General features: G+C 38.1%; 1 protein-coding gene across 6 annotated transcripts in view; it reads right to left on the reverse strand.

Annotated features, from left to right (window-relative positions):
* Positions 1–14,036: 14,036 nt before the first annotated feature.
* LOC107725040 (carbonic anhydrase 7-like) overlaps positions 14,037–18,437 on the reverse strand; it is a 10,324-nt gene continuing 5,923 nt past the window's right edge. For 4 of the 6 annotated variants that reach the window (XM_016534182.1, XM_016534183.1, XM_016534180.1 and 1 more), the window contains exons 4-8: positions 17,816–17,934; positions 17,608–17,703; positions 16,866–16,928; positions 16,085–16,240; positions 14,037–15,072 (exon numbers count right to left, since the gene is read on the reverse strand). In XM_016534182.1, coding sequence (XP_016389668.1) covers positions 14,950–15,072; positions 16,085–16,240; positions 16,866–16,928; positions 17,608–17,703; positions 17,816–17,934 — 557 coding nt within the window. In that variant the 3' untranslated portion in view covers positions 14,037–14,949. The remainder of the gene's footprint in view (positions 15,073–16,084; positions 16,241–16,865; positions 16,929–17,607; positions 17,704–17,815; positions 17,935–18,437) is intronic. The other 2 variants (XR_001638078.1, XM_016534184.1) reach the window with 2 other exon arrangements.

Below are 18,437 nucleotides of genomic sequence, written 5' to 3' on the forward strand. Positions count from 1 at the left end.
GAAGAGACGGGCAGACGGCTTTGAATAATTTCTAGTGAGTGCTGGTATTATAAGATTAGTAGGGCTGGGTAAAAAAATCAATTTCTCGATTTTAATCAATTCAGATTTTTACGAAGCAATCAATTCTTAAATCCCAACAATCGATTAATGTAGCCTGTTTTCAGTTAATGAACGGAACATTGTAGCGCACCTCCCTTAAATCGCAATAGGCTTTGTTAATTTTGATATGAAACAAAGTCTCAGATTTCAAATTCTTACCATTTTATTACAGTATTAGAAATAAATGTAATTTTGGCGCAGTTTAATGTGGAGTAACAGATCGCTGTAGCGCCTCAGTTCAAGAGAAGCGGCAGTGCGTAGCGCACGTGAAATTATCATCTCCTCCAGCAGCAGTTTCAGCACGAAATAAACATGAATAAACATCCGAAGATATGTTAAAAGAAAGAGTACAACTTACCGAAATCCGTATCCCATCCTGCCTCATTTAATCGCTCAATCAGTGTTTCAACCACGCAAAGATGTCAATATAACAGCTTATAAACAATGTCACGTAATGTCATCTTTACCTCAGAAAAAAACATATTCGGACGGTGACCATAAATTGGTTAGTCAGCTAGAGAGATGAACTCTATAAGAGGAGCATTTTGCTAAATATATGCACCATAACATATTCATTATAATTTTTTACTGTTTTTCATTGTTTAATTTATGTTTGAATAAATCTGTCAAATTTTTATGACAGCCACCATTTAAATGTCTATATTTAAACAAAAACGGATTGTAGAAATATAATTAGGCTATGTAATTGCAACTTTATTAGCCTATTATAAAAACTTCATTGAGCGTAATTTAAGCGTTTGTATACAGTGGGTACGGAAAGTATTCAGACGCCCTTAAATTTTTCACTCTTTGTTATATTGCAGCCATTTGCTAAAATCATTTAAGTTAATTTTTTTTCCTCATTAATGTACACACAGCACTCCATATTGACAGAAAAACACAGAATTGTTGACATTTTTTGCAGATTTATTAAAAAAGAAAAACTGAAATATCACATGGTCCTAAGTGTTCAGACCCTTTGCTCAGTATTTTGTAGAAGCACCCTTTTGATCTAATACCGCCATGAGTCTTTTTGGGAAAGATGCAACAAGTTTTTCACACCTGGATTTGGGGATCCTCTGCCATTCCTCCTTGCAGATCCTCTCCAGTTCTGTCAGGTTGGATGGTAAATGTTGGTGGACAGCCATTTTTAGGTCTCTCCAGATATGCTCAATTGGGTTTAAGTCAGGGCTCTGGCTGGGCCATTCCTAATCAAGTCCAATCAGTATAATCCAACACAGCTGGACTCAAATGAAGGTGTAGAACCATCTCAAGGATGATCAGAAGAAATGGACAGCACCTGAGTTAAATATATGAGTGTCACAGCAAAGGGTCTGAATACTTAGGACCATGTGATATTTCAGTTTTTCTTTTTTAATAAATCTGCAAAAATGTCAACAATTCTGTGTTTTTCTGTCAATATGGGGTGCTATGTGTACATTAATGAGGAAAAAAAATTAACTTAAATGATTTTAGCAAATGGCTGCAATACAACAAAGAGTGAAAAATTTAAGGGGGTCTGAATACTTTCCGTACCCACTGTATAGCCTAAATCAGTTAATTTTAACCTTCAATATTATAGTAATGTAGTAGCCTACCAACTGATTCTCATTTATATTTTACAGCACTAGTTGAGAGATTTTTTTCCTTGAAAAAAAATTGGCATGTACTGTACCATATCCAAAATATTCAATATTGAATTGATTCGAATTGGAAATTGAATCGAAAGCTTGTGAGTCAGAATCGAATTGAATCGTGAAATTTGTGTCAAAGCCCAGCCCTTATTATTAGAATAATGCACATTTGCATTATAAATCCTTCCAAAGTGTCCCGCTAAGGGTAGGGGCCACCCTGGATGTGTCATTTCCAAAATATTGCAAGGCATGTCAGGATGATACAGCCTTGAATCTTTACACCTTACCTTACCGCTTTGCTGTTTGTTTACTATGATGATGCTGATTCAAATGGCTTGACTATGAATCAGCGAATCAATATCATTTGGTCTACGTGCCAACAGAGTGCAGCCAGGCCATGTCACCGTTCTCATCTGGGAAAAACCCCAGACTGGCTGAATCTTGTGACTGATGATGGCATCCAGGACTGTAATAAAGTAATTCTCATCAATGAAAATTGTATGTGGGAATCAACAACCCCTCTTAGCACCTCTGCCAATATTTCTAGTATATACATGAAACAGGCATGCCTGTGGTCCTGCCGAGATTCTCGCTTCTCAGCAATGCTATTTTAGCAGGACAGGCTCATACTAACCCCGCCAAACCTGTAACTGTATACTCTGCTGGTAACTGACCCAGTCAGTCATGTCAAAGTGGATACGTGGACCATCCCTGACCCCCAACATAGAGACCACTATGATGAGTTATTGATAGCCAGATCAGTAATCATACATGCTTCCTGCGTTTATAACTTCAGTGCTGTGACTAATGGTGACAGTCACAGTGAGCTGTGATTTGACAGGGTATGAATGCTCAAGATCAAGGTTGAGAAGAGAACTCCCATTGGTCTCAGCGAATGAAAGGTAGGAGAATTTCAATGAAATCTCTCCATGACGTATACCTGGAAAAAAATACCGTTGGGACATGCATTTCATAGAAATGCAGAAGATATTTCAGTGTCCTTTTATTTGTCTGATGTGCAAAGACAAAAGATTACTCGTTCAGATGTATATAGGCTAGATGTGAAGTGTGCAAGATTGTTTGTTTGTAACCATGGTAACATCAGCCAGTGAAGAGATGTGGTACAGTGAATTAAACCTGGCCTACATTGACTGCCACCTGCAGTTTAAAGTGCATATTGCAGGTTAATTTTTTTTTTCAATTTTATATATAACCTTGTATGAAAATACCATATGAACCGTTAATGCAGGATTTGAAAATGTTTTACAAGAGGTGAGGGCACAAATTTAGAAGAAAAAGTGACGGTTTCCTTGACAGTTCTCAAAAATCACTTCTTTCTAACATCGTGTCATATTACGTCACGAGAGGGTGTCGTGTGCCGCGCTCTGCTTTGAGCGGGCGTGAGTCAGTGTGTTTTCGGTAGTTATTTTTATTTCAATTTACCATCGTCATGGTAAATTATTGTGTTTGTGGAGGTTGTACTAACTCGAGTCCACAGGTTTCCTAACAAGAAAAAGGACGGTATCTTCCGAGCCTGGGTGCGTTTGTGCAGGTGAAGAGACGGGACTTCACTAATGCATCTGCTTCGAGAAACGCGGTGGTGTGTAATTTAGCGATCACTTTACACTGGAGGATTATCATCCCAGCGATATGATGCAGTTCAACATGGGATACCGAAGCAAGAAGCGAGTGAGACTCAGAGTTGATGCACACAGCACCTTCATCGGGTCCCGGTGTTGTGCCGAATTCTGCACCCCTGCCAGATTATGCACCCCCTCATTGAAGTCGCTACCTGATTACCTAATCCCAACCCCACCCCTAATCCTAACCCCTTCCCCACACACACTCCTAAACCTACCAATACTAGGGGTTGCATAATCTGGCAGGGTGCAAATTTAGGCACTACAACTGTCCGCCTGTGGCTCGGCCGCCGGCGTGTGACTTGATGCTCACGGATCCGTCAGAGATGCTGCTCCACGAAAACGTGAACTGTGCACCTTAAATCTTGTTTTTAAACATTTGCTACCTACCAAATCAGTGGGTGAACATAATTATTTAAATAATGAGACACAACGAGATGTGTATAGGTTGTTGTAAAGCACCGCAGCTAGCTTGTAAGCATTAGCAATAATGTTATATACGTGTAAAAACGTTACCATATGAGAAGGCAGCTGGTAGGTTAACCTCTGTTTGCTAATATTATAACCATCAAGTCTAGTTACAGCTTAGTGACATTGTTTGCGCAGCTAATTGGTCATTTTTTTGTCATGTGGTGTGTTTATAAGGCTTTGGGAGACATTGCAAGTAATGAGGGAGTGTGAAGATCTGAAGCAGTGAAGGCCAGCTGTTATTAACCACCTCTACTGGACTGCAGCTTCCGCTCCTAATGGAGATGCAGATGTGATGGAGGGCACACGAATGCTGCATCAATTTTATTGTTTTAACTTTACGATAAAATATATAGCAGATTTTGGTTAGATTTTTTAAAAGGTTTTTTCATGAAGCATCCAATTATATGAGGACAATAGTTCTACTTACACAAATATTGATTACAAAAATGAAAACAAAGTATTAGAGTCTCACTATATATAAATATTGCAGGATAAAGAGAAATAGATAAACCTCTATGAGTTTATTCTGTGGTACACAAAAGGATATATTTTGAAGTTTAAAGGGGTCATATGACGTTGCTAAAAAGAACATTATTTTGTGTATTTGGTGTAATGAAATGTGTTTATGCGGTTTAATGTTCAAAAAACATTATTTTCCACATATTGTACATTATTGTTTCTCCTCTATGCCTCGCCTTTCTGAAACGTGTCGATTTTTACAAAGCTCATCGGTCTGAAAAAGCGAGGTGTGCTCTGATTGGCCAGCTATCCAGTGCATTGTGATTGGCCGAATACCTCAAGCGTGTGACGGAAATGTTACGCCCCTTACCGTATTGTCATGCCTTATCTGGCCGGAGCGATGAGACAAAAACATTAAAACCCATTACAAACGAGGCATTTGTTGCATACAGTGGGGACATAATTACGGATTATAATGACTTATACTGTCTGTTTACGCGTTGCATTGCATCGAGCGGCGTAAACATAAAACCATGTCTGCATTTGTGATCGGAGAAATAACAAACAACAAGTGCTACTCTACACTGCCAAAAACTCGCGTTTGAATCATCAGTGGCAAATGATAAAAGAAAACGTACTTACGTGAGTCAGAACTGCCGGCATTTTAGTCAAACGTTACTCTCCCAGAATCAGTAAACAGTCCTCCATAAAATGTGCCGGCAATCCACAGCACTAAGTTGATGTATTCCCTCAGCGACCAGCACAGATCAGATCTAGGCATAACGAAGCGGATATCGTCCTCTTTTGGAAGACCAAACAAAGTAGTTTCGCTTTCACAACGAAAAACACAGCGGCCTAGCGGAAGCCCCGGCTTAGCGTGAGCTGAGGCCGGGCAAGAGTGAGCTGAGGCGGCGGGGTCGAGAACGGCGCGCCCGGCGAATTCCACGAAGGAGCGGCAACCACATGTGACGACCCCGGGCTGGACTCCGCTATCATTTCGGATATCGTCCTCTTTTTGGAAGGCCAAACAAAGTAGTTTCGCTTTCACAACGAAAAACACAGCGGCCTAGCGTGAGCGAAAGCCCCGGCTTAGCCTGAGCTGAAGCCGGGCAAGAGTGAGCTGAGGCGGCGGGGTCGAGAACGGCAGTCCCGGCGAAGGAGCGGTGAAAACAGTGAAAGCCGATCCGGCGATCCACAGCACTAAGTTGAAGTATTTCCTCAGCGACCAGCACGGATCAGCTCTAGGCATGACGAAGCGGATATCGTCCTCTTTTGGAAGACCAAACAAAGTAGCTTCGCTTTCACAACGAAGCACACAGCGTCTTCAGGACATGGCGGCAGCGGCAACAATACTACAGTGAGAATAAAAGTTACGCATTCTTTCTTTGCGTGAACATTTGGGCGGCGTTATGCAAATCTTCCCACATAGTGAGGTAGATATGTGGGGGCGTGTTAGAACGAGCCGTTTTAGGTAGGTGTGGCTAACTCTTAACTTTTATAAAGAATATCTCTTTGGATTTGAGACTTTAGTCTTTGCAACTTTACAGATCTTCTTTATGCACCAAGAGCTTGTAACACTCCAAAGAGAAAGGAAAAAATAAAATCGCATCATATGACCCCTTTAATAATAAACACCCTAGCAATCAATTAGCAATACTTTTGCTACTAACTAAAACACTCAAGTAGCTGCATAGAAACATGCTAAAACACTCAAAACACCTTAAATGTTTGTCTATTCTGAAAATCATTCAGTACTAGGTTAGGGACCAGACAACTAAATAGCAATACCCCGAAAAATTTGGCACTACAGAGAGAAGTCTTTTTACGCGCTGCATTGTATCGCGCCGCGTAAACATAAAACCATGTCTGCATTTGTGATCGGAGAAATTACAAACAAGCGCTACTCTACACTGCTCAAAACTCGCGTTTGAATCATCAGTGGCAAATCCTTTATATATAAAAACATACTTACAGTTTGTGAGTCAGAAAGCAGTCCTCCATAAAATGCGCTGCACACATCTTAATATTTGGGTTGAACTGTTCTGGAACAGTGTTGTAAATACAACTTAACCACTGATTTCTAGTCGTGTCCTCTTTTGGAAGGCCAAACAAAGTAGTTTCTATCGTCCTCTTTTGGAAGACCAAACAAAGTAGTTTTGCTTTCACAAGGAAGCACACAGCGTCTTCACGACATGGCTGCAGCGTCAACAATACTACAGCGAGAATAAAAGTTATGCCTTCTTTCTTTGCGTGAACATTTGGGCGGCGTTATGCAAATCTTCCCACATAGTGACGTAGACATGTGGGGGCGTGTTAGAACGAGCCGTTTTAGGTAGGCGTGGTTGACTCTTAACTTTTATAAAGAATATCTCTTTGGATTTGAGACTTTAGTCTTTGCAACTTTACAGATCTTCTTTATACAGCAAGAGCTTGTAACACTCCAAAGAGAAAGTAAAAATTGAAATCGCATCATATGACCCCTTTAAGTTGTTTTGGTGACCATTAAATTACATATGGACAAAAAAAAAAAACGAAGAAGAATAGGAGAAACAAAATGTCTTCCTTATGTTCCACAGAAGAAAGAAAATCATACAGTTTTGGAATGACATGAGAGTAAGTAAATAGTTACATTATTTTCATGTTTGGGTGAACTATCCATTTAAATCAGTTAGATTGACTGATTGACTGCAGTTATTTATATCACAGTCTTGCACAATCACTATATTGCAGCTGAATAAAGCATTTGGTGGTCTAGTTATGAAAAAAAAAATCTATGTTAAATTAAATGTCAGTGTATTATTGTTGTCTGATGGTGTATTCTTAGCCTGTGAGATGAACAGGATCAGGAGCGTGAGGCCACATCTAAAATACCATAACACTTCATTACATTTATTTTCATGACCATGTCTCTTATGAGCAATAGCTTGGGTTTGTGATTGTATCTAGAGTCTGCTTTGCTTTCCCTCGGGTGATATTGGTTATTTCTCAGATTGAGACGGTTGATATTATTGATATCCACGCTACCAAAAATATCAGCTTGCTCCTATTTTTATGACATCCAGATGCAGTTTACATTACATGACACATTGATTGCAGCCATACATTATGTGCTTGCTCAGGTATCCTCAATCTGTACACAGTGGCACAGTGGCTATTCTGGGAATTCTATTTCTGCAAATATGTTAAATATATACTAGACATCCAGCCTCATTCATTGTTAATGAAGCTGCAAACAGAAACATTTCCATAAATCAGACTGCTCAAATGACAGATAACAGACAACGGAGGCAACAGAGATATGGCTCCACCTGGGATCACTTAGCAACCAAAAGCATGACATCATCACTTCATGTAAAGAATCGGATACTATGATGTCATCAGGAAATGCATGACCTTGGAGAAAGGAAGTGTGTATGATACTGTAAATACAGAATGTACAAGATACAGGTTTGTTGTTGTTATTTTTATTAGTGCAAATATATAATAACATATAGTACATTAATATAACATGTTTTGACCATTCACAGTTTAATAAAAATAATTTGATTGTCTAGGGCGCCTGTTGTAATGAAGTACACTGAAGGCTTCTTATAGTGCCTGCTAAAACCTCTCCACGTTGTATATGCTGCCATCTGCTGGGTAATGATCATTAACGAAAAGGTGGTGTATAGTGTAAAAATTATTTTTTGGAATGTTTTACAAGAAAAGTCTATTTCAGTCTTTTTACTTTAAAATATAATATTCAACTTAATGTTTTACTGTCATTTATTATTGCATTTGTGAAATTTAATAGCAAGCTCTGAGTGAAGACTGAACATTTTTTAAACAATTTTCACTCAGAAATTGCTAGTACATTTGACAAATAATTACAAAGAGGCAATTAACTCACTCCAGTAATCTTTGTTTTATTTATAACTTCAAAAAATCATTATTAACAGTGTAGACCTTTCGGGAAAAGAAGTACTGAGCAAAATGTGTTTGTAACCTTTAAAGTGAGATAATTTTTAAAAAGCACAAAACACATGTATTATTTCACTGTACAGTTGTAGTTACGCATGGTTTACAGTATATTCAAATAGTTTTATTAGCGTTGTTATGAAATCTATTATTTCAATTAAAAATGTATCTATGTTGCAATATAGAACTTAAAGTGAACTCAGTTTAATACAGTGCAAGAAAAAATAATGTAAAAACGATGCCTGCTAGAAGCATAAAACAGCTGATTCTGAATGCTTGCTGTATAGATGACATCATTTTGGCATCATGAGCCTTTGTTTAAAATGCTCTGTACTGTAACGGAAACTTGTTTCATAAGTGAATATATTGTTTCCTAAAACACTTGTCACATGCAATTTACAACTCAGGTGATTGGCTCAAAACAATTGTGTCTTGAACTGAGTGACCATAAGCAGACATGTGCCAGCTGAGCAACTGCCCTTGAATGGTAACGGATAGCTTTCTCCAATTATTACACACCTCCTGTCTTTAAAAAATGTCTCATTCAGAGAAAGACCTAGAGCAAACGTCAAAACCAACTAATTGCAACAGACAACATGTTCCAGACGTTATTATTGCTCATGTCTGCTGTGCGTATCATGGCAGCACATGACTAGGCAAACATTAAGCACCCCTCAGTCATCCTTATTATGCTTTCGTTCCCCGTGTAATGAGCCTTAGCCTGATTACCTGATGGAACAAGTCTGTGCTATTGAATATTCCACACTAAGACACTTAGACTGCTCCCTGCAGGAAAATAATGACTCACAGATCGACAAGGTTAAACATTCTCCAGCCTCTGTCAATTCTAACGGCTGCAAACAGACGCTGAATCGTGAGCTGAAAAACTGCTGTGTTACGGAAAAGCGTACTGAGCACACATGCTAAAAGCTTAAGATCTTATGGGGTGTAAATATATGTAGTAGTGTATAAAAATATGTAGTATGTAGACAACTGAGAATTTACAGATTTCAAATCACTTTCAGGTCCATCATGACGTCATGACATTCAACTTAATGATTACTAAATCAAACGAACTTTGAGGACAGAACTGCTTGCTCTGCACTTTATTGTATGTGATGAGGAGAAACATGTTATGCTCGAGAAATGAGAAACCAACAACGGCCTGGTCGGCTGAGAAAAACAACAGGAGTTGATGACAGACAAATCATAAAAACTGTGAAAAAGAACCCTAAAATACGTGTCTGTAAAATCACCAACAGCCTCCAGAAAGCTGGGGTGATGCTCTGACAATCTACTGTCTGCAGGAAACTTTGACACAGAACTACAGAGGCTACACAGCAAGATGCAAACCTCTGACCAGCACCAAAATAGAAAGGCAAGATCAAAAAAGAAAGTGAGCCAGTAGAGTTTTGAAATGGAGTTTTATGTACAGATGAGACAAAGATTAATCTTTATCTAAGTGATCAGAAACCAAAAGTGTGGAGAGAAAAAGAAAACTGCAAATGATGCTAAGCGTACAACCTTATCTGTAAAGCATGGTGGAGGTGGTGTCATGGCATACATAGCTGTCTCTGGAACAGGCCCTCTCAACTTTATTGATGACTTAATGTATGACGACAGCTGCAGAATGAATTCGGAAGGGTACAAAGCCAGCTTGGCTACCAATGTTCAAGAAAATGCCACCAGACTTATCAGAAAGCACTTTATATTGCATCTGGACAATGACCCAAAACACACTGCAAGTTCAGTCAATGAGTTTATCAGGGCAAAGAAATGGAAAGTCTTAGATTGCCCAAGTCACTCTCCAGATTTAAATCATATTGAACATGAATTTCATCAGCTAAAGAGGAGACTAAAGGCAACTCCCCAAAACAAACAACAGCTGAAAATGGCTGTATTAAAGTCAAAGGATGAGACCAAGAGTCTGGTGATGTCTATGGATCACAGACTCACTGCTGTGATTGCATGCAAGGGATTCACAACTAAATATTAGCTTTTAAACTTTTACATTATGATCAACTGTCCCAATAATTATGCTCACATCAGATAGGGAGACGAACCCCTAAAAGTGCTGCCCTTTTTATTTGGTAAAAGGTGTATGTGTTGAAGCACCCAATAATAAAATGTGATATTCTATACTTTTGTCTGAGATTCATCTTTTAAACATATTTACAGATGTCTTGACTACACAGCAAACAACGCGATTTTGTCTTTGTCTTTATGTGGTTTAATTGAAGGTCTATGTCTCCATGTAATGGTGCTGCAGAAATGGTTGCTTATGGCTATAGGATGGAAATTAACCCCGCTATTTCAACCCAAAGATACTTGTCACTTATTAGAGTGGTTAATGAGTACCACCGATCGCAAAGCTACAAACTAAATGGTAGTTTTTGTTGATCCATTTATCGCCATATGAGGGCGCCAGAGAGGTTCAGTACGCGTTTTTAAAATAAATCCTGTCCGATTAAAAGGAACTAATGGATATTAAGTGAGAATAATATTATTGTGCTGAAAGTTTTTTTTTTTTTTTTTTTTTAAAACCTCTCCACGTTGTATATGCTGCCATCTGCTGGGTAATGATCATTAACGAAAAGGTGGTGTATAGTGTAAAAATTATTTTTTGGAATGTTTTACAAGAAAAGTCTATTTCAGTCTTTTTACTTTAAAATATAATATTCAACTTAATGTTTTACTGTCATTTATTATTGCATTTGTGAAATTTAATAGCAAGCTCTGAGTGAAGACTGAACATTTTTTAAACAATTTTCACTCAGAAATTGCTAGTACATTTGACAAATAATTACAAAGAGGCAATTAACTCACTCCAGTAATCTTTGTTTTATTTATAACTTCAAAAAATCATTATTAACAGTGTAGACCTTTCGGGAAAAGAAGTACTGAGCAAAATGTGTTTGTAACCTTTAAAGTGAGATAATTTTTAAAAAGCACAAAACACATGTATTATTTCACTGTACAGTTGTAGTTACGCATGGTTTACAGTATATTCAAATAGTTTTATTAGCGTTGTTATGAAATCTATTATTTCAATTAAAAATGTATCTATGTTGCAATATAGAACTTAAAGTGAACTCAGTTTAATACAGTGCAAGAAAAAATAATGTAAAAACGATGCCTGCTAGAAGCATAAAACAGCTGATTCTGAATGCTTGCTGTATAGATGACATCATTTTGGCATCATGAGCCTTTGTTTAAAATGCTCTGTACTGTAACGGAAACTTGTTTCATAAGTGAATATATTGTTTCCTAAAACACTTGTCACATGCAATTTACAACTCAGGTGATTGGCTCAAAACAATTGTGTCTTGAACTGAGTGACCATAAGCAGACATGTGCCAGCTGAGCAACTGCCCTTGAATGGTAACGGATAGCTTTCTCCAATTATTACACACCTCCTGTCTTTAAAAAATGTCTCATTCAGAGAAAGACCTAGAGCAAACGTCAAAACCAACTAATTGCAACAGACAACATGTTCCAGACGTTATTATTGCTCATGTCTGCTGTGCGTATCATGGCAGCACATGACTAGGCAAACATTAAGCACCCCTCAGTCATCCTTATTATGCTTTCGTTCCCCGTGTAATGAGCCTTAGCCTGATTACCTGATGGAACAAGTCTGTGCTATTGAATATTCCACACTAAGACACTTAGACTGCTCCCTGCAGGAAAATAATGACTCACAGATCGACAAGGTTAAACATTCTCCAGCCTCTGTCAATTCTAACGGCTGCAAACAGACGCTGAATCGTGAGCTGAAAAACTGCTGTGTTACGGAAAAGCGTACTGAGCACACATGCTAAAAGCTTAAGATCTTATGGGGTGTAAATATATGTAGTAGTGTATAAAAATATGTAGTATGTAGACAACTGAGAATTTACAGATTTCAAATCACTTTCAGGTCCATCATGACGTCATGACATTCAACTTAATGATTACTAAATCAAACGAACTTTGAGGACAGAACTGCTTGCTCTGCACTTTATTGTATGTGATGAGGAGAAACATGTTATGCTCGAGAAATGAGAAACCAACAACGGCCTGGTCGGCTGAGAAAAACAACAGGAGTTGATGACAGACAAATCATAAAAACTGTGAAAAAGAACCCTAAAATACGTGTCTGTAAAATCACCAACAGCCTCCAGAAAGCTGGGGTGATGCTCTGACAATCTACTGTCTGCAGGAAACTTTGACACAGAACTACAGAGGCTACACAGCAAGATGCAAACCTCTGACCAGCACCAAAATAGAAAGGCAAGATCAAAAAAGAAAGTGAGCCAGTAGAGTTTTGAAATGGAGTTTTATGTACAGATGAGACAAAGATTAATCTTTATCTAAGTGATCAGAAACCAAAAGTGTGGAGAGAAAAAGAAAACTGCAAATGATGCTAAGCGTACAACCTTATCTGTAAAGCATGGTGGAGGTGGTGTCATGGCATACATAGCTGTCTCTGGAACAGGCCCTCTCAACTTTATTGATGACTTAATGTATGACGACAGCTGCAGAATGAATTCGGAAGGGTACAAAGCCAGCTTGGCTACCAATGTTCAAGAAAATGCCACCAGACTTATCAGAAAGCACTTTATATTGCATCTGGACAATGACCCAAAACACACTGCAAGTTCAGTCAATGAGTTTATCAGGGCAAAGAAATGGAAAGTCTTAGATTGCCCAAGTCACTCTCCAGATTTAAATCATATTGAACATGAATTTCATCAGCTAAAGAGGAGACTAAAGGCAACTCCCCAAAACAAACAACAGCTGAAAATGGCTGTATTAAAGTCAAAGGATGAGACCAAGAGTCTGGTGATGTCTATGGATCACAGACTCACTGCTGTGATTGCATGCAAGGGATTCACAACTAAATATTAGCTTTTAAACTTTTACATTATGATCAACTGTCCCAATAATTATGCTCACATCAGATAGGGAGACGAACCCCTAAAAGTGCTGCCCTTTTTATTTGGTAAAAGGTGTATGTGTTGAAGCACCCAATAATAAAATGTGATATTCTATACTTTTGTCTGAGATTCATCTTTTAAACATATTTACAGATGTCTTGACTACACAGCAAACAACGCGATTTTGTCTTTGTCTTTATGTGGTTTAATTGAAGGTCTATGTCTCCATGTAATGGTGCTGCAGAAATGGTTGCTTATGGCTATAGGATGGAAATTAACCCCGCTATTTCAACCCAAAGATACTTGTCACTTATTAGAGTGGTTAATGAGTACCACCGATCGCAAAGCTACAAACTAAATGGTAGTTTTTGTTGATCCATTTATCGCCATATGAGGGCGCCAGAGAGGTTCAGTACGCGTTTTTAAAATAAATCCTGTCCGATTAAAAGGAACTAATGGATATTAAGTGAGAATAATATTATTGTGCTGAAAGTTTTTTTTTTTTTTTTTTTTTTTTAAGTGTTCATGGTCACTTGGGATCTCACTGTGTGCTATAGGCCTATGCAAGGTGAAGTATTGTGTAGATGATGAATACAAACATGAAGAATGTCTCAAGCCACTCCTTGCTACCTTTTTTCCATTTATTGATTTTTTGCAAGCAGCAGGACTGAAAGCTCTTGTGGAGAAAGAACAAAGAAAATCAAAATAATTGTAACTTTATCTGACTGCAGTTCTTTTTTCAGAAGTAGCAAGCATTTGAATGCACAAATAGAGTGACAAATAATGTCAGTAACAAAGACACATGGATTATTAAAATAATTTTATTTTGTACATTAAACATAAAAACTAAATACAATATAAAATATTTATGAAACCATGCCAGCCACCAAACACCCAAAAGAAAATCCTTGCCGTTTCAGCTGGATGTAGTCCAGGAATCGAGTCTTACTACAGCGCTGACCTGTTAGAGATCTTCCGTAACACTCTTACAGTCATGCCAGAGATTCCATTAGGATTTACATTAATAATAGGAACGGTTTTTAAAGTGTGAGCAGTGTAAACCATCAGTCATTCAACCTCCTATTACTGTAAGAGCATTTATAAGGCTTCACTGACAGCACAGGAACATTCACTACAGTGACTGCAGCGCAGTGTTGATAAAAGAGTCTGTAAAAACTTACTTCATGGACTCGCAACAGTGAGGTAAACAGAAATGCTATCTACTTACATTACTGAGCCATCTTCATCTATTCATGCAACTTTCAGTGATAATGGAGTGCCATCCTGCCACCACCAGGCTTGTGTTCCTGGAAGCACCATGAGCCTTACTACGAACAGCTTAAATAACACCACACATGCCCTATAAAAAGTTAACAAGAGCCTCTGGTGGCCACTAACAGGTTAAATGTTAGGGTCCTGGATTACAGACCCTTTCCTATAGCGGTGAGATAGCAGACAACAGCAAGCTTATCAGACCCCATCAGCTTGGACACTTTGAACGCACAAATATCTCAGCCACCTGCAACAAGGATCTGTTTGCACAAGCCTGATCAAGGTGGATGAGAAGGGATCTAAAAATGTAGAGCCTTGGATTCAAAGAGCTCAATGTCAAAGTCAAACTGTGTTTGAGGTCATTGGCCAAAACCTTTAAGCAGCAGACAGAGAGTGACATGACTGAACAAACCCCACACCCTTATAATTCACGTTTCAACCTCAGAGGTGATTCTAGAGCAGTATTGAAATATAGCTGATCACAATTAGTGGTCCAGACTACTTAAAAGAGGCCCGCACTGTCCTGCCTCTCAGCGGCTGTGGTGGTCGGAAGTTGTTCTCCATGCGCTTTCGGTCATCTTCTTCCTCTCCGTTAAACAGCAGTGTCCGGAACTTTCCCATCTAAGTCCAAAAAGCATGAAAAACAGCATGTGAGACAGAACCTGGCAAAGTTACACGCTGCACTGCAAAAGAAATCAACTTTGATACCAAGTCTTATGTAACAGGCTTGGTTCTCCATGCTGTGAATCTCCTGAGCTTTTGCTACTTATAGCTCATCAATCATTTTGATAAGCTGTACAAGATCAAAGTCTTGTGGCCTCATGCCAGACACACTAGGCCGCTGTCACGACTATGCCGCCAACATGCCAAACTTCTCATGTTTACTTTAATTTCAATTTCCTTGTACAAAGTCTGAGGGACTAGACAAGAGCCAGAGACCAAATCCACAGTCCAGTCTTTCAGATGGACATAGACATATGGATCTGAAATGCAAATCTAGCAATATGACACTTCAAAGCAAAGGACATGCACTACCATTCAAAAGTTTGTCATCAGTAAGAGATTTTAAAACTTACAAAAAATCTCTTATGCTCACAACATGAGATAAAAAAATATTAAATAGTAAATGATGTTTATCTGTAAGTGTAACAATGCAAACAGGTTTTCTGTAAGGGGTAGGTTTAGGTTTTAGGGTTAGGGTTGGGGGATAGAAAATATTGTTTGGTCAGTATAAAAGTAATAGAAGTCTATAGAAAGTCCCCGCAATTCACAGAAACAAACGTGTGTGTGTGTGTGTGTATGTGTACACACACAAATCATTTATTCATGCAAAATCAGTTAAAGAAACCAGACATGCAATCATGTCAGCAGATGAGATCATTTCTGACCAGATTCACTGTCACCACCAGCATACTGGGATACTGTGGACTATCCCTAATTTACATCAATACCAATGACTTTGATTCAGCGGGAGTGCTTCCCACATCCATCTCCCTCCACAACCATTCATTTTCATAAACCGACATCTGTCAATAACCAGATGATGGTCATGACAAACACTAGCAATTCAGTTCATAAATAAGGTTAATAAAGTAAAAAGAAAACCAAAAAGCAACCCACAAAAGCAACTCACCTGCTTCTCAGACACATAAATAGGTTCTTTCAGCAAAATCCATGTGACGCTCTCATACAGTGGAGGAGTTGTGAGAGAGCCTGGGTACGTCCAGTACTCCAGACTGTTCGGCAGGAGGCACTTCGGGTTAAAGCCCTTAAAATCAGTAACACTTCCCTACAAGAAAAAAAAAAAAAACAAGCATAAAATTATTGAACTGTAATGCAGAGCTTTAGGAAATAAAGATGCTCTGAACAGGGCTGTAACCGCAATACACAGAAGACGACACATGCCACAATATTTTGATTAGTGACTGACTAATACGTTTTTTTCAAAGTCCAATTTTTAATATATTAGTTTTCTACACTACTGGATATTTGGTGAGGGTCTTTGCATAAATTCAACTAAAATGTGAAGCGAATAAGACAATTAGTCAAATTAAAGAACGTGATGCACAAATATGGTTAAAATAATGCTGAGGAAACAGATATTACTCTCAATACAAAAGTGTGAAGAAAAAAAAAAACACACACACTTGAGAGGTGCTAATTTGAATCCTTAGAACCTGATTAACATATTTCAAGACAAATATTTCCAAATGAAATCGCATGCAAAGAGGCATCTGGGTGTTTCCAAATTAAATCAAATGCAAAAAGGAGGACTAAAGTGCCGCATCTGTTTGGCAAGTCACCTGAAGACCTCCATTAATTTAATATATTCATTCATGCATTCTCTCAAAAATAGCATAAAGAAATTCATAGTTTCCCCATTTTTCATAAATGTACTACATAAATACACATACCTTGAATTTAACCATATACAAGGCATCTGTTATCTGATGAAGAGCTCGGTGCTCATCACCTATCTGAAACAAAAAATAAAAACAACATTATTAGAATAGGTATAATATGCACTTTACTGTGGATATTTATATCTTTCTGTACTTGAGTTTTCTAATATTAAAAAGTATTCTTTTATGGATCTGTTTATTTAAATAAATATCATTTTTATTTTATTTTCCTCTTAAATTGAATGTGACTGATTCTAATACAAATCACATGCTCTTCAACTAATGCTAGATTATTTTGTTCTTTGTCTTAATAGGAATAGTTTGCCAAAAAAAATAAATAGAAAAACTACATTTGGAAAATGTACACATCCTCAAGTCATTCAAGATCAGTTTGTTTCTTCATCAGAACAGATTTGGAGAAATTTAGCATTACATCACTTGCTCGGCATTGGAAAAACATCAAAATAATCCACAATTTGTATCTTTTAAAATACAGCATGCTTCAAAAGACATTAACTGATGGACTGGATTACTTTTGGATTATTGTGATGTTTTTTATCAGATGTTTGGACTCTGACGGCACCCATTCACTGCTGAAGATCCATTGGCAAGCAAGTGATGTAATGTTAAATTTCTCCAAATCTGTTCCGATGAAGAAACAATGCACATCTTGGATGGCCTGAAGGGGAGTATTTTTTTATTTTTTTTGATGAGCTATTCCTTTAAATGAGTGCTGATTCACACTAAGACTAACTTCCAGAAATATGCCAAGGACAGCCAGGCCATCAGGTGCTGCTGCTGCCTCACCAAAGGACTTGTACTTTATAGCATTCCAATGAACCAGATGAAGCTGGAGAGAGACAGAGTTCAGTCCAAAAGATTGTAACAAAGACAGTGTAAACAAATATAATATACAGTATAGACTACACTGAGCAGACAAAGTCCCTGTTCTGCCCGCTCACCTCAGAAGCGTAGGTTTTCCCACCAACCGTATGCTCAGAGCCACGGCATCCCTTGCCTCCCCAGTGGAAGTGAAACTGTTTAAGTCTGTACATGTTTTCCAGAGGACCTACCCGGATCACTGTCAAAAGGAAAGAGCAGTTTAAGGGGCCATTCACATTGAATGTTTTTGTTTTTTTTTTTAATGCAAAAACAAACAAACAAAACAGGGCAGGAATGAAAATCAAATGCAATGTATAGAGACACAAGCCTCTTTTAACTTGAGTGGCATGTTTTAGAACACTATGTCATGCATGAGAAACTGCAAAAGATGCGAGACGTGAGTGCAACAGTCAAACACATCAGTCTAGAAAAAACAATGGAAAAGCGGTGCAAAGGAATGCAAAAACATGTTCTGTGTGAACACCCCCTGACATCCATGTAGGGCTGTGCAATATATCGAAATTATGGAAATATCGCAATATGCATATCGCTACGGCTTGCAATATTTGGGGCCATGAACAAAAGACAGAGAAAATCACTCACTGCTCTTACCTAAATAACTTTTGTAGCTTAAGTAAGAATCAGTGCAAATTGAATTCATAGAGTAAATGTTAAATGTTAAAATGACATTTTTATGTAATG

The sequence above is a fragment of the Sinocyclocheilus rhinocerous genome, unplaced genomic scaffold, assembly GCF_001515625.1.
Source record: "Sinocyclocheilus rhinocerous isolate Xijiao unplaced genomic scaffold, SAMN03320098_v1.1 scaffold1266, whole genome shotgun sequence".
Classification (NCBI taxonomy): Eukaryota; Metazoa; Chordata; class Actinopteri; order Cypriniformes; family Cyprinidae; genus Sinocyclocheilus; species Sinocyclocheilus rhinocerous.